We start from the raw sequence: 15,090 nt of genomic DNA on the forward strand, positions 1-15,090 counted from the left end.
AAGATATATCAACCTTAACACAAAAGAGGCAATCTGGATTCAATTACCAAGCCAGCAGAGAGTGCAATTTATATCCAAACTCTCAGGAATGGAAGACGGACGAGGGCACAGTACAGTTTGTAATGAACAGTTAACCCTCATTGACCTTTGAGTTGTGATTTACAGTACAAACAAACAGCTTAGGTGTCGTCTGGCATGGTGGGGAGGTTACATATGTATGTATACCAGTCCCTCTAGGATTTTGAAGCCTTTTTTTTAGATTGTTGCGGCCCAAAATGCCTGATTTTGCGGGAGCTTTTGTAAAAAATTGCGATAAAAGTTGCAACGTCTTTTGTACTTTGGTTGCAATTAAGTTGCGGGAGACAGTTTTTTTGTATAGTTCTTTAAAAATAAAAAGGATACTTTTTTCGGGGAGAATAAAATTACTCTGGGCTGAGTTTTCCTATAACCTTACCAAAAAGGCGCAGGATGTTGCAAATGTTGGTATAATATGAAAATGGCTGGTGGATTTAAGACAAAAAATTATAATTTATCGAATGAATCAAAATTTGAACATATGTGTCAGTGGCTTGTTGATTTTTACATTGTTAGTTTATTTCCTGTCCTGGACTGGGCTGGGACACACATTCATATGGTTTGATAAAGTACTTATTGGACTTTAACTTATCATTGCACTTACAATAACAAGCATGCACAATACCCAAAGTACCTAAGGTTAAAACAGGCTTGTAATGAGTCCTAGGGTGCATCCCATCACTGGTTGTTTGTACAGTAAATCTGTGGTTAGATAGATAATGTTTGCCAAGCAGTTGCATTGTGTGTGGGGGTTGGTGTTTTATGGTTAGGCCACTTTTTAAAGTCACTTTTAAAAGATGGAAAGTGTAGTGTAAAATAATATAAAGACTTGAGCAGCAGTTCAATCAAAGACTTAAAATATGTTTACACACAATAATATAGATAGATAGATAACTAGCGTACAAAAATAGATAATTGAAGAATATATATGATCTCGGTAAGCCATAACAGTAAAAACAATTGGTCGGATTAACAGAACAAGTTACGTGAAAAATACCTTTATGATTATCACAGAAAAAACATCACAAGTGAACATAGTATAACTTTATTACATCTGACAGATCTTTTCACAGCAGACGTTTAACTTGTCACAAAAGCAAATAAAGCCCAGGTGATACTACAAACATTAATGACTCTGATCTATTCAGGTGTCTCAGTGAGCCATGACAGTGAGCCAGCATGAAAAATACCAGGACGCTGATAGTGAAGCAGCTAAATGGAATTCAACCATCGTTAATTTTACTATTACACTTTCTCATCGGTGACATGTCAATTGCTTCTGTGAAACACATTATTGTCACAATAATAAGACATTGTTCATTTAGAAATGAATTGACTTTTAAATGTATTTTTTGACTTTGTGTGATGAGTCTAACTTATAGAAAATATATTATATATTTGTATTATATATTTGTTGGATGACTATAATATACATAGATACAGTAGGGTATGCTTTAGACAAGGGGCCTTGTAAAGTTCCTGACACATCTTATTTTTATAGGCTTGAAAAAAATGGCAGCTTTTCTTTGAAATGTGTTTTGCAGAGGGATGCACATACAGTACGTATATAATACATCATGCTGTCCATATAGCTAGATAATTTGACTATGTTCTGACATCATTATTCTCTCTTTCACCATCCCATATCTGCCTTTCTCCATTTCTCTCTCCAATAAGGTTTTACTGGGACTTGACCATGCTGCTGCTGATGGTGGGCAACCTCATCATCATACCCGTGGGCATCACATTCTTCAAGGACGAGCACACGCCCCCCTGGATTGTGTTCAACGTTGTCTCCGACACTTTTTTCCTCATGGACCTGGTCCTTAACTTCAGGACGGGTATCGTCAAGGAGGATAACACAGAGATCATCCTGGATCCGCAACAGATCAAGATCAAGTACTTGCGGAGTTGGTTTGTGGTGGACTTCATCTCCTCCATCCCTGTGGACTACATCTTCCTGATCGTGGAGACGCGCATCGACTCAGATTTCTACAAGACGGCGCGCGCCCTGCGGATTGTCCGCTTCACAAAGATCCTCAGCTTGCTGCGACTTCTGCGCCTCTCTAGACTCATTCGCTACATCCACCAATGGGAAGAGGTAGGAAAGTGCACCTTGGTGTGTATAGTATATGTATAGTTGTGCTGAATGTTGCCCACTTCCCTGTATGATGTGTGCTATTTTGAGTTGGCCATGGCAAACTGGATTCCCTGAATGACGACAAGTGGATTCACACAGAGCGAAAATACCAAGGAAATCACAATGATTGACAATCATACGAGCATACTATTTGATGAAGCTAGTCAAACACATAGGGCCTCACTTCTTAAATCCAATTATAATCCAAATAGTATTGGCGTGCTGGGGAGTGGCTGTGAGTATGTTTGCAGAGCTCTGTACCTTCCTGTTTCCCCTGGGAAGGAAATATGGATAGATGCTGCTTCTGATTACGTCCACCCTTGAAAGGAGTGAAGAGGCTCTTTTGCTGTGCCCCAGTCACCAATAAGCTGACGAGGCCGGGATGTTGATTAGCATTTTCCCTCTCTGTGCCCATCCAGCTAGCAATGGGACCACAGAGCCCAGTGAGACATTGCTGCAATACAAGCATGATTATAATTGTGGCAATAATTAGGAACGTTCCAATTGCTCTCACTGGATGGATCTTGTTGTTTAGAGTCTCAGAGGTAAAAGATGCAAAGTAAAGCATCAGAGTCTCAGCGTGGAGTCAACAGGAAGAAACTCCGCTAGAGGATAACAGTTTGTGTACCTCCAGGCCCAGAGGCCATTTACCAGAAGGGTTTGTAAGCAGTCCATACAGCTCATGTATTACCCAGTAACGACTTTTTAGCCTTGATACATTTCACCCGATCACTAAATTTGTATTTTTTACATCAAGGAAAGAGATTAAAATTGGAATTTTGTAAGTAACACCTGTTACTTACTATTGTTCTTAAATTACAAATCAAGCACTTTATTTCAATGGCTACTTTTCAGGTTTATTGTTTTCTTAAATTATTTACATGTGTTGACAAAGGACATTTTGTGATGACCTGATTACATCTGTCTTATAATATGTCAGCAAGCAATGCATCATCAAGGCTGTGTTGATGTTGATGAAAGCCTTTTACCCTTGCACAGTTAACCATATGCAGTGAACACATCCATATGATGCACATTGCACACATAATTTGGGTGATATGAATGTAAGATGATTGCCGAAGTGACACTGATCTGTGTTTTTGTTTATTATTTTGAAAGAAATGGCAGAGCTGGGGCCTGTTTCACAAAAGCAGAATATATAAATCCAGGATAACTGATAAAGCGAGGCTTGACCTAGTCTAATCTGTGCATTCTGGCTTGGTGCGTTTCACGAAGGCCAAGCCAGGCTGAGGAGGAGCGACTTGGTCGAGCCAGGCTGAAGTAATTCCGATAGATGTGCGTCCACGGCTTTCCTCAAAAGACCGCAAGGTCGATCACAGATTTACTGATGCCAAAATGGAGAATACACATTGTACATACTTTATACAGAGTGAGCAGCAGCTTCTTGTGGAAGTATGACGACGTGAAACACAGTATTTGTATAAAAAGAAAAGAAACACGGCCGCTGTAATGAAACAGCGAGAGAAAGCGTAGGAGACGATCACGGACCGACTGAATGCGTAATTGTAGCCTAAATATATTAACTGACCACGGCTCTGAATTGAAGCCGTCATAATCATTCCATTCAAGGATTAGGCTACTAATCATTTGCACAAATTAACAGTTGTACTCTTTGCCTTAAAAGTGAGCAGAAGATAATGTTACTCAGGAAATTTACCATGAAGATCAATTTTCTATAACGCTAGAATATGATGCGTAAATATCTCTTTCACTCTGTTCCTCTCCCTCTCTCTCACGGGCTACAATATAAATTTCCTAAGTCATATTAACTTCCACTGCTCGCTTTTAATGCAAAGTGTACAACTGTTCGTTTTTGCAAATGACAGTGACTCATTGAATGCTTTCAGTTAAGAGCAGGAGCAAAAGTAGTATCGGCTCAAGAAAATTGGCAGCCCGTATCGGTCATCGGCCAAGGCTGATGGAAAAAAATCGGCATCGGCACAAAAAAATCCATATCGGTCAATCCCTAAATATAAGTTTCCTTCTGTTTTTTTATTCTGTGTCAGTTTTGATAGTTATAGTATGCAATGGGAAATTACACATTATTTCTATAAAACATTTGGAAAGTTTGGTTTCAGAAATGTATTACGGAGTGTCTATTTGCACCCCCGGTATGAATAGCCTCAGCTTGCCTCATGGCTGACGTTGATCTTCCTTGACAGCAGAAACTGGCATATTAAGAAGGTTTTGTCTCTAAAGTTTATAACAATTGAATTTCTACAGTTGCGCGTTCTGCCTTCAGTGAAAGCATACAACCGTTAGTTTGTTAGTTAGTACCTATTTTTTGTATACAGTATGGTTACCTAGCAACCGAGGCTTGAAGACACCAAGTCGTAAATAGTTATATGACATTCCACAAGAACTGCTAGGTGAGTGGTTAGAACACTGAGCTATGGTCTGGGAGTCTGGGGTTTGAGTCCCTGGTGAGGAGATCTTGTTTTTTTCATTTTGGATTGGATAATTTGCATGCCATTGCTCAAATCAGGGCCCACGAACGTGACATTTTTTTTTTTTGCAGGGTGGTAGGGGAAGACTCATGAATATTCATTAGGGAACTCAATGACTAAATGGCTAGTACTCGTTACCTGCTCTGGTTGGGTTGGTTAGGTTTAGGCAAGAGGAGTGGGATTGGTTATGGTTAGGGTAAGAATGTCAGGGCGAGCCAATCAGTGATGAGTTCCCTAATGAATATTCATGAATCTTCCCCTACCACCCTGTAAAAAAAAAAATCGCGGGCCACACCTACACTTATCAGTGTCTCTCTGAAGTGTGCGAAATATTGGACACTGCAACGATAATATTCCAAAAAGGTGTAATACATGAGTAGTATGGATAACTGTGTGTAAATATATGCCTAGGTCAATGCACAGGGGTGCAAATAGCATACATTGATATTTGTACCATACGGGGTATTACTATAACACATTGCTGTGTGCACCAGCGGTACAAATAGCATTCATTTCTAATTGCACCAGGGTACGAATAGCATACACTGCTAATTGTACCAGGGGTGCAAATAGCCTCACCCAATGTATTAATTGTGTTTTGCTGCAGCTTCATTTGGCTCTAGTATTACTAAAGGAGAGGGTAGTTTGTCTTCATCAAAACAATCAGTCAACAAAACAATTATTTTAATTTGAGTCTGTGTGTCTCTCTTTGTGGTAGGACTGGGCAATATATCGATATTATATTATTATACTGCATTACAGTAAAGTGATGTAATTTTCTGTGTTACCAGACTGTTCTAGCTTTTATTATATCTACATTACTGAAGATTATTTATCTTAAATCTCATTGTGAAGATTATTTTGTTAAAGCATCAATTGTCAACCCTATAATATCGCCACAATATCGACATCGAGGTATTAGGGCAAAAATATTGCGATATCTGATTTTCTCCATATCGCCCAGCCCTACTTTGTGGCACCACAGATTGGAGTTCTTTGAGTTCTTTGTGAATGACACATCATTTTGGTTCTTATTGACTACTAGCAAACTTTAAAATGATCATGGAACATTTTCATAATTGAGATCCTTAGCTTGGCTGTGTTGTGCTTTAAACTAGACTATTTTAGAGAGTGCAGAGTGGCTTGCTCAGGGTCAAATGAACAGAACATGTTTTTTTTCTTTAAGTGTGAATTGCCTTTGCCTTAATTACACATGCACATACTAACAACACTGTATTTATATCCATGAATTAGCCTGTTTGCACACTGTTGTCAAAATGCAGTGCCACTCGGTTAGTCAGTGGGTGTGTTCACCTGAGTTTATGACATTACATGGCCAATTGGAAAGGTTGAATAGCAAGCTGATTGCTCAAACCACATTATCTCAAGAGCTGCCCACAGGCATTCTGAAAAGCTCCTGGTTTTCAAATATTCAGCTGGCACTGTGTGTAGAACAGTGTATGTAAGTGTGGCGATCATTAATCATGCATGGCCTCTGTGATGCCATTTCAAAGCAAGAAAAAGTTCAAATGAATCACTTGGGGAGAATCCCTTTGCCACTTTGCGCCTCCATGCATGCCTGCTGCTGTACTTGTGAGGCTTAAGTGAAGGCAGGGATACGTGCAGTTGAGGCCAGGCTTCATTTGAATAGGGTGGACACGCTGACAGTGAGCTGTCACATGTTCAGCCTGTGCAATGAGGCAACAAAGAAAGGAGAGGAGAGACATCGATAAGGCAGAAGGAACTCAAAGGAAGGAAAAAGCAGTATAGCCTGCTGAACTACCTGTCTGGAGCTTTCCACAATCAATCCCCAGCCCAGACTAGTCCTCTGTTTTAGAGGGAAAGGAAGACATTAAAGCTGTGTTCGAAATTGTTCCCTATCACGGAAATAGTGCACTATATAGTGTGTTCGCCATTTTGTAGTGGTGTTCGAATTCTCCACGGTTAATTTAATTTACTATATAGTGTACTATAAAATAGCTACAATGCGCAGCTAATTTAAGTGTACATACGATGTCCCCTACATTTTACTCCCATATACCACAATGCAACGTGGCCGTGTTTCCCCGGAGGAGACGAAGAAGCTGAAGCACCCGCGAAAACTGAAAATGAAAAATGGAGCGGGCTTCCATTTCTAAACAGTGGAATTGTAACATGCAACATACTGTATATACAACCATTTATTATTATCCTGAGTACTCGGTTTATTTTAGGGACCTATTAGAAGTTTCAGTTTGTTTACATGATGCTGGGCGTGCCTGCCTCCGTCCCACAAATAACCGGCACATCTATTGACGCAACGATACTTTCAGTGAGTGTCCAAAATGTCGTTTGGTGGTTCCCTATATAGCTCACTATTTAATAAACACTATACAGGGAATAGTGAGGGAGTGAATGAGGGAACGGTTTCGAACACAGCTTAGGATGAGCACAGAGCCAGCTGCCATTTAAATGTTTTGTGTGTGTGTGTGTGTGTGTGTGTGTGTGGGGTGATGTTTGCTGATGAATGCTACTTAGGCAGACAGAGTGAAAGGCCAGCTTTGCCTCAGCGCCACAGTACTCCAGATGCAACCTCACAGAAATGTCATCTGTCAGCGCAGAATAACTTGTCGCCAAGATCTCATCACCTGACTGACTTTTTGACTTTTCCTATTGACAGCTACACTTCAGACAACTTGTATGTATCTCATCGCCATTTGAACATTTTGGCAACACTTCACACTGACCTAACATTGGTCTATGTGTTGGGCATATTGAGCTTTAGAGAGAAACATCTGCGCTTTTATACTATACTGTCCGGCAAAATTTGTATTCTGTTCTCACTTTTTCATAGATAAATGCACAGTATTACACAAAGAAATACATCAACTGTAAAAAGAATTGAGGCAGGATCCTTGTGAACCATGACCCTGTGCCATTTTTAGCCCCTGTAATATCACTGTGTTCAGCGTTTTTTGCCACTAAATATGGCGCCGCAATGATGCGCACTTCTCCGACATGGCAGAATAATGCCCCGATGTCAGATTTTTTTCCTCATATTTCACAAGTATCTACAAACTATAAATAGTCATGCACAAATTCATTTGGAGTGTTATTGTTTGAGTTTTATTTCCTCCTCAAGAAGTCACACAGAGGACATTTCTTCACTTCTGAATACAGCTCAGTGAACTGTACTGCATGGTTTAGAGCGATACTGTTGGGAACAGCAAATTTTAAAAATAGAATCTTCTCTCATGTACTCTCTGCTGTGAATAAAGATTTTTAGGAATTCAGAACAAGACAAAGCAATAAAACATTGTCAAATGTATTGAAGAGGTATCAAGATACCAAAATCAAGGACAAAACAGAGCTCAAATGTCGTCAAAGATTTCAGGCACTGCCACAAGACTGTCTGTTTTTAAATTATTCAAAAATAGATTCACAAAAATCATAGTAGCATACTTATCATAGAGGCCATATAGAAACGTCAAAGGGTGACTGGGCTAATCATTTGCTGCACATCCTCACTCAAAAAATTGCACCAGTGTGACCTGCACTTTCACAGCAATAGGCCAGTCCAACACATCATGAATCTGTTTCATTGTCCTTTGGGGACACTTAGCTCACTCCCACACGTAGTATCATCCTCGGTCATAGCTACAGTATTTCATAAGTGAAATAACAACATGTCTAAAAGACATAAAGGTGCTGAATCTACTGATGCATCCTTCTTTAGAGTTCCCTTGGCTTTGGTTTTATGAAACAGCTTGACAGGTCAAGGGAATAAATCTAAATCTGACATACACATTTACATGTACATATTTAGCAAATACTTAAAGTGATGGTTCGGAGTAATTTCACCCTACGGTCCTTTGCACCATGACCTCGAGCCATACACCCCCCAGAAGCTTTTTTCACCTGGGTCTAACATTGGGAGAGTTAGCGTAGAGTAGCGTTATCAGCTGAATAGCTTATTAGCGCAGGGGCTAATGGACCCACGTTTGTATCTGGTAAATGACCCCACTAATAATGCCCGAAATGATACCAAACGTCTACTGTAGTACAAATAGGTTATGCCCTCATAAAACGATGGATTGGAAAGTTTGCAAGTACACCAGAAGTTTATGTAAATAATACTTGCCTGCTCTCTTCTGCTCTCTGCTGTTGTTGTTGCTGCTGTAAGACGAGTGCTTAGGGCCGTCTACAAATTACAACACGAAAAGAGATGCAACAAAAATATTTTTTAATTTAACTTTTTTTTTTTAACTAAGTGCTGTAGTATAACTAGCAGGAGACAAGTAATAACTGAGGTAAGTTTGGAGACATTACCTTATTTAATCATTAAATTAATAAATATTTTTGTTGTATCTCTTTTCAGTGTAGTAATTTGTAGACGGCCCTAAGCACTCGTCTAACTGCAGGTAGCAGCAGCAGCAGCAGCTGCAGCAACAGAGAGCAGAAGAGAGCAGGCAAGTGTTCTTAAACTTCTGGTGTACTTACAAACTTTCCAATCCATCGTTTTATGAGTGCATAACCTATTTGTACTAGTGTAGAAGTTTGGTATCATTTCGGGCATTATTAGTGGGGTCATTTACGAGATACAAACGTGGGTCCATTAGCCCCTGTGCTAATAAGCTATTCAGCTGATAACGCTACTCTACGCTAACTCTCCCAATGTTCGACCCAGGTGAAAAAAGCTTCTGGGGGGGTTTTTGGCTCGAGGTCATGGTGCAAAGGACCCTAGGGTGAAATTACTCCGAACCATTATTTCAATCATTAAGTGCATTGCAATCAATATACCAGTCCATTCATTGTAATATATGTGCCGTATGTCGAGCGTGTTTTCCTGCATGTTGAGAGTATGCATGCTTTTCCTGGCTTTGTTGACATGGACTATAATTGCATGTCCTTAAAAGGGCATAGTGTGCTAGTAGCCTGAAGCCTTGAAGTGTCCTTAAGCGTGATGCTTGACCCCCAAACTGCTCCATCGGGGATTCACAAAAGAGTGGATTTTAGTATAGCTACAGTATCTTCAGCAGCTACAGTCGGAGCAGTAAAAGGCTTGTCCACGGATAACTGTCTACCAGTGTGTTTTCACAACTTATTAACATCCTCACGGTCTGGGGAGGGACAAAATGTGAATTTGAATACAAAGCACAAAATGCTCCTAGGACGTTTCAGCAAGTAAAATAATGTCTGCAACTGCAATCATATCATCTTCACCTCCTCAAAGACTCCAATCCGAACACCAATAACACCATCAGTGCTGTTTTGCATAACTGAAGCATGATGCCCCGATCCCCCACCAGCTCATGAATCCCAATCTAAGTCCTTTTTGTCACAGCTGTCATAAATTAGCTGATTGCTTCCATTTCCTCTCCAAACACTCCAGATTAAAGTTCTCCTTTTACAACCGCCATATTGACAGCATGTTGTTTATAAACAAGGAGGTTTTGGTGCTGGTGGCTATATGCCAGTGATAACACTGTCATGCACAATGACATTCAACATGGTCTGCAGATATCCATCTCTCACACACACACACACACACACACACACACACACACACACACACACACACACACACACACACACAGCAGACTGACGTTATGGCATCCTTCCTGTCTCCCCTCTTGTCAGCTTCCTCTTGTCACTTTTCATCGGGATAAAAATAGGACTGTGGCCGGATATTCTCCTCATTGGAGTTGTCTCCTGTTGACAAACCAGTGACTTGGATGAGATTAGTCATCCTGCTAAATAATAGATAATAATAGAAACAAAGCGATACGTTATTAAAATGTTCAGGTGCTTTGATAGAAGTCAGCCATGTGGCTGCCCCGTGGGTCTAGAGAAGGAGTGAGGCGCCTTTCATTTCCACCCGGTAAATCTTTACAAAAATATTTAAATAAGGTAAATCAGCTAATCAGCCCCCCCACTCACTGACCCATTTCCTTGGCCAAGGACTGGTCTTTCAGAGATAAGAAAGGCAGGAAGAATAGATTTAATGGGCTATTATTGAGTGCACAATGAAGCTTGCCAGCAACAGTGACAGGTCCTCAACATTCTGAATGAGTCTTGTGTGATATCAATACCCACAGTGGATTTGTTTAAAAAACTATTACACAAAAAATGTGTAATCCTGCACAAACCCAATAGCGCATCTTAGTAGGTAGCATAGTGAAAGTGTTTTTTTGTGATCCAAGCCCTCCATGCTTGTTTAGACAGATGATGGAAGGGTGTTCCCAGTGGTCCACTCCCAGTCCTACTTCTCATTCTCCACATGTGCTTCATCCACCAGGACAGCATGCATGAGCATGACATTTTGGTCGAGACATTTATAGTGAGAAATCTAACCCCTGCCCACAGCCTGCTCCCAGAATCTGCCATGATGTGGGATGATTAAAAATAACACTGAGACATGCGTGGATTTATTTAGATGATACACCTAATTACTCATCAAAGGGAAATCATGCCTCGCTCAAAAGCAGGAAGATGCAGCATGTGGGAATTAACACAATATCTTGGAAAAACAATACATGCAATTAAATTAGCACTATTTCTAGAGAAAAGACGAATGACATTAAAATATCCAGCGTATCCATCAGAAATCTTTTATTTGTGTTATGTAAACTGAGAAGTTGAAATGTGCATTCAGTATGAAGCTCAAACTTAGCCACTGTTATATTTCTGTTGCATATGTGTTTTAAACTGATCAGTAACATTCGGCACATGCTTTCCCATTCATATTTAAAACCATGTCTTTGTAGTACAAGCAGATGATAATGAATCAACACACCGAGCTCCACTGTGTCTATAATTACATGATTAATGTATTTGTGCATTAAACACAAATATGAATTATTGTTCTGATCATGATGTTTGGAGACAACCGATTTCTGAAACAATGGAATGCAGTCTAGCATCTAACCAGAAGTGCAAAAAGCAGAGTAATGTGCAGAGTAAATTGCGAACAAATTATAAATAAAATATTTAGTGTAGCTAATTATAAAAATAAAAAGAACTGCTGCAGAAATGTAGCTTGTACAATTGAACTTAATCTGTACATGAATAATGCGAAACAAATTAAACCTAACAACTTTAATAATTAAGGACATCACTTGTGCATACCAGTATATCTCAAAAGCAAAGGGGCTTGGGGTGGAGATTTATGGTAGACTGGACATGTGTTGAGGTTCAGTTAGCAAAATGGTGTCAGGCAAAACAATATGAGTGAAGAATTTTGCTTTTTCTTATGTGTCTGGTCGCCATCATGCCCAAACATTCATCATCATTAGCAGGGTGAGCAGCAAACACCAGATGCCTCGGTATAGTGCTACATCAAATGTGTCTGGGCAGCTACCATCAGCACCAAGGGACATATGCATCTATTCTCTCACCTGGATCATGCTCTTCTCACTCCATCTGTTTGCGATGACTCGGCAGCTGCCTTCACCCACTCTGTGCCTGTGTGGGCCTGATCGCTGGCTCACAAGGATACAGATTGGTTTAGGACTTTAGTGCGTAACCCTGTTTTTGACCCCTGTCACGTTTATTGGTCTTTATTTTCTAGTTTTATTTGTCTGTGAAACGCTGTGAATATCTTTGGTGTATCTCTCCCATATACTGTACATAGTATAGAAAAAAATCAATTTTTCGACACAGTTTTTTGCAATTATATGTAAAACTTTGTACATTATGGATACCGGTATATGTAGCAGCAGTAGTAGTAGTAGTACTAGTAGTAGTAGTAGACAGCAATGGTAGTCAGCAGGGTAAGAGAGTTTAGTAATGATGTTATTTCTAGCAGCAGTGAATTAATAGGAGTAGTTTTATTTTCAGTGTTTCCTTTCCATTTGAATTTATTTTGCCTCGTAACATTAACTGTGGTTAAAGTGGCTTTTCCCACACAATTACCGTTTATAAAATACAGCCTCCATCTCAAAGTGCTTACAACTATGTAACTGCTATTTCATTAGTTGCATTTATGAAACTGAAATTGACTTCCTATAGGTTATATGATGTGACCCATGTTTTTGATCTAAAAAAGGCAAGCAGATATGAGCATGGCCTCTCATATGGAAAGGCCTAATGAGTGTAGTGAAAGTAACAACAAGCTGTTGTGTTTCGACTCTGTGCCCTCATCAATCAAAGCTCTCTTGTTTGTGCTGATGCTAATACTGCCAGGCTCACTCTGTGTTCCTATCAATTAAAAGAAAGTGGTCAGCCATCCATGCTCCTCCATGTAACACACCGTGTCGTGAACATGCAAACGGTGCGTGAATTCACATTGGTGCATTTGTGTTAAATACTGTATGTCTGTATTTTTAAAGCACAGTACATGTGAAATTACACAGAGCACAGACGTCCTGCTGTATGTGGCTATTTTTTAATTTTACAAGAGGCGACAGAAATAAAAGGAAGAAGACATACAGAGAACTCATTTCTTTACCTCAGAATAATCATCCTTTAACAACCTTCTAACAGAACCCATCTTGGAAACAATTTTTCTGTAACTGCAAAGTCTGTTTCTGCTTGGCATGGGTTTATTTGAAGTGATTACAGCTGTGAAGAGAGATAGGGGAATCACCGTCCTCCAGTTACAGTACATTTTTGGTTACAAACTGGAGATTTGCATGGTATTACTCGTGACACTTCTCATAGGCTTTATTCTCCACACAGTGGAGAGGTGCCAGAGGTCTTTCGAGGGCACATTTACAGTAGGAATATGGCAGTTTTATGTTGAAGATATACATGTAGCAGGAGTTATTGTTAAACAGAGTCATTCAGGCTGTGCTATGAGATATTTAAATTAATTTTGTCCTGCTTCAGAAATATACTGACACTGTAGAGAGTATACAATAGTATTCAGTATATTGACAGGGCCAAAGACACACCAAAGACAGTAGATCATTCCATGCTCCATCAGAAGAGTAATTTCCCAAAATGAGCCAGTGCTATGCACCATTTTAAATGATAGAGGTAACACATGTTTATCAAGCTCAAAATGAATGTTTTTTTTCATAGTTCATAAAGGGCTGCTCCAGCAATTTAGTATTGTAAATCCATAAGTTTGGGGGACTCAAAAGAGACTTATTTTTAAAAGAATTAATGCAGCAGGTGCTGAGTATCCTGACTTTTAGATTTTTGGCGCTCCAAAAATAAACTACATCCTACATTTTCCATAATGCAACTTGATAGAGGCTTTCATCTGTCTGGTAAACGCCCACATCTATCAAACTCCCAAGTGCCTATAGTTTGCAAAACAAGCTTTCTGTAAAAAATGTCTCCATGTAGGTAAGATAACCCTGATGACATAACTATGACATCATCAGGGTTATTTTCTCAGTTTTTAAAAAGCTTGAAATTGTATTGTTTTCACACGCTGTATAGTGCTTCCCAATGACAAGTAAGCTAATTTTGATGTGTGCACTGTTAAATGGACTGCATTTATAAAGTAATTTTCTACCTTTCCAGATAAAGCATTTCACAATTTGCCTCTCCTTCACACACACTCCCACACATGTGTGCCATGCAAGGCGCTTGCCTGCCCATCGAAAGCAAATTAGGGTTTAGTGCCTTGCTCTAGGACACTTCAGGCAGGAGGAGCCGGGTATCTAACCATCAACATTGTGATTGATAGCAAAACGTTCTACTCCTGAGCCACGCTGCCCCCAAATTTGTGTCCTTTATCAGACCAAACAAATTGGAGAAAAAACAAACAAATACGTTATGACATTTGACATTTTACATCTCCACCTAAATATCCTGCTTTTACATCAACAAAATATGCAGCTTCTTCTGGCAGAGAGCTTGAGGGTAAATGTTATATTGCAATGGTAATTATGCCAGAATCTCAAATGACAAATTTTAAAAACATTTAAAATGTAAACAATACACTGTGCGCTTGTAGGCTTTATATCTTTGTCAATCCTTAATATCCCAGGAATTGCTGTATTTGAATTCACATCCTGCTTAGCATGTTTTTTATAGATTTAAAAGCAGTCTGTGTTTTTATAAAGCTTCCCTTTCCTGTCTGAATTTGCCATTTCACAAATGAAATATATATCAGGCTCAGTGTGGGACATGGAAAGGGGTATGTCATGATTTATTCATTCGCCATAGAGTGAATTAACACTTTAATGTTATGTAATGCCATTCTGGCTCCAGCAAGAACTTTGATATCAGATAATATAGATAGCATAACATATTTATCACCTTGTTGAAGAAAAGACTATAATAAATAATAAATAAAAACATTTGCCGTGCAGCTGTGAGCAAAAGTGTAGAAAATTAAGGGATTTGTTGGGTTGAGCGAGAAAAGGTGCAGCTGAGTGAATGATTCAGCTTAGGTGATGTAAAAGTGCCGAAGGCTAAACATTTTGAACAAGAGCCCAAAGAAAGAAGCAAAGGGACAGAGTGGTAGAGAGA

At 39.5% G+C, this 15,090-nt stretch overlaps 1 protein-coding gene across 1 annotated transcript in view; it reads left to right on the forward strand.

The window, feature by feature from the left end:
* hcn4 (hyperpolarization activated cyclic nucleotide-gated potassium channel 4) overlaps positions 1-15,090 on the forward strand; it is a 79,936-nt gene that overhangs the window by 23,264 nt on the left and 41,582 nt on the right. Inside the window, exon 2 of the mRNA XM_028575708.1 lies at positions 1,753-2,176. Coding sequence (XP_028431509.1) covers positions 1,753-2,176 — 424 coding nt within the window. The remainder of the gene's footprint in view (positions 1-1,752; positions 2,177-15,090) is intronic.

This window comes from Perca flavescens, chromosome 1 (genome assembly GCF_004354835.1).
Source record: "Perca flavescens isolate YP-PL-M2 chromosome 1, PFLA_1.0, whole genome shotgun sequence".
Lineage (NCBI taxonomy): Eukaryota > Metazoa > Chordata > Actinopteri > Perciformes > Percidae > Perca > Perca flavescens.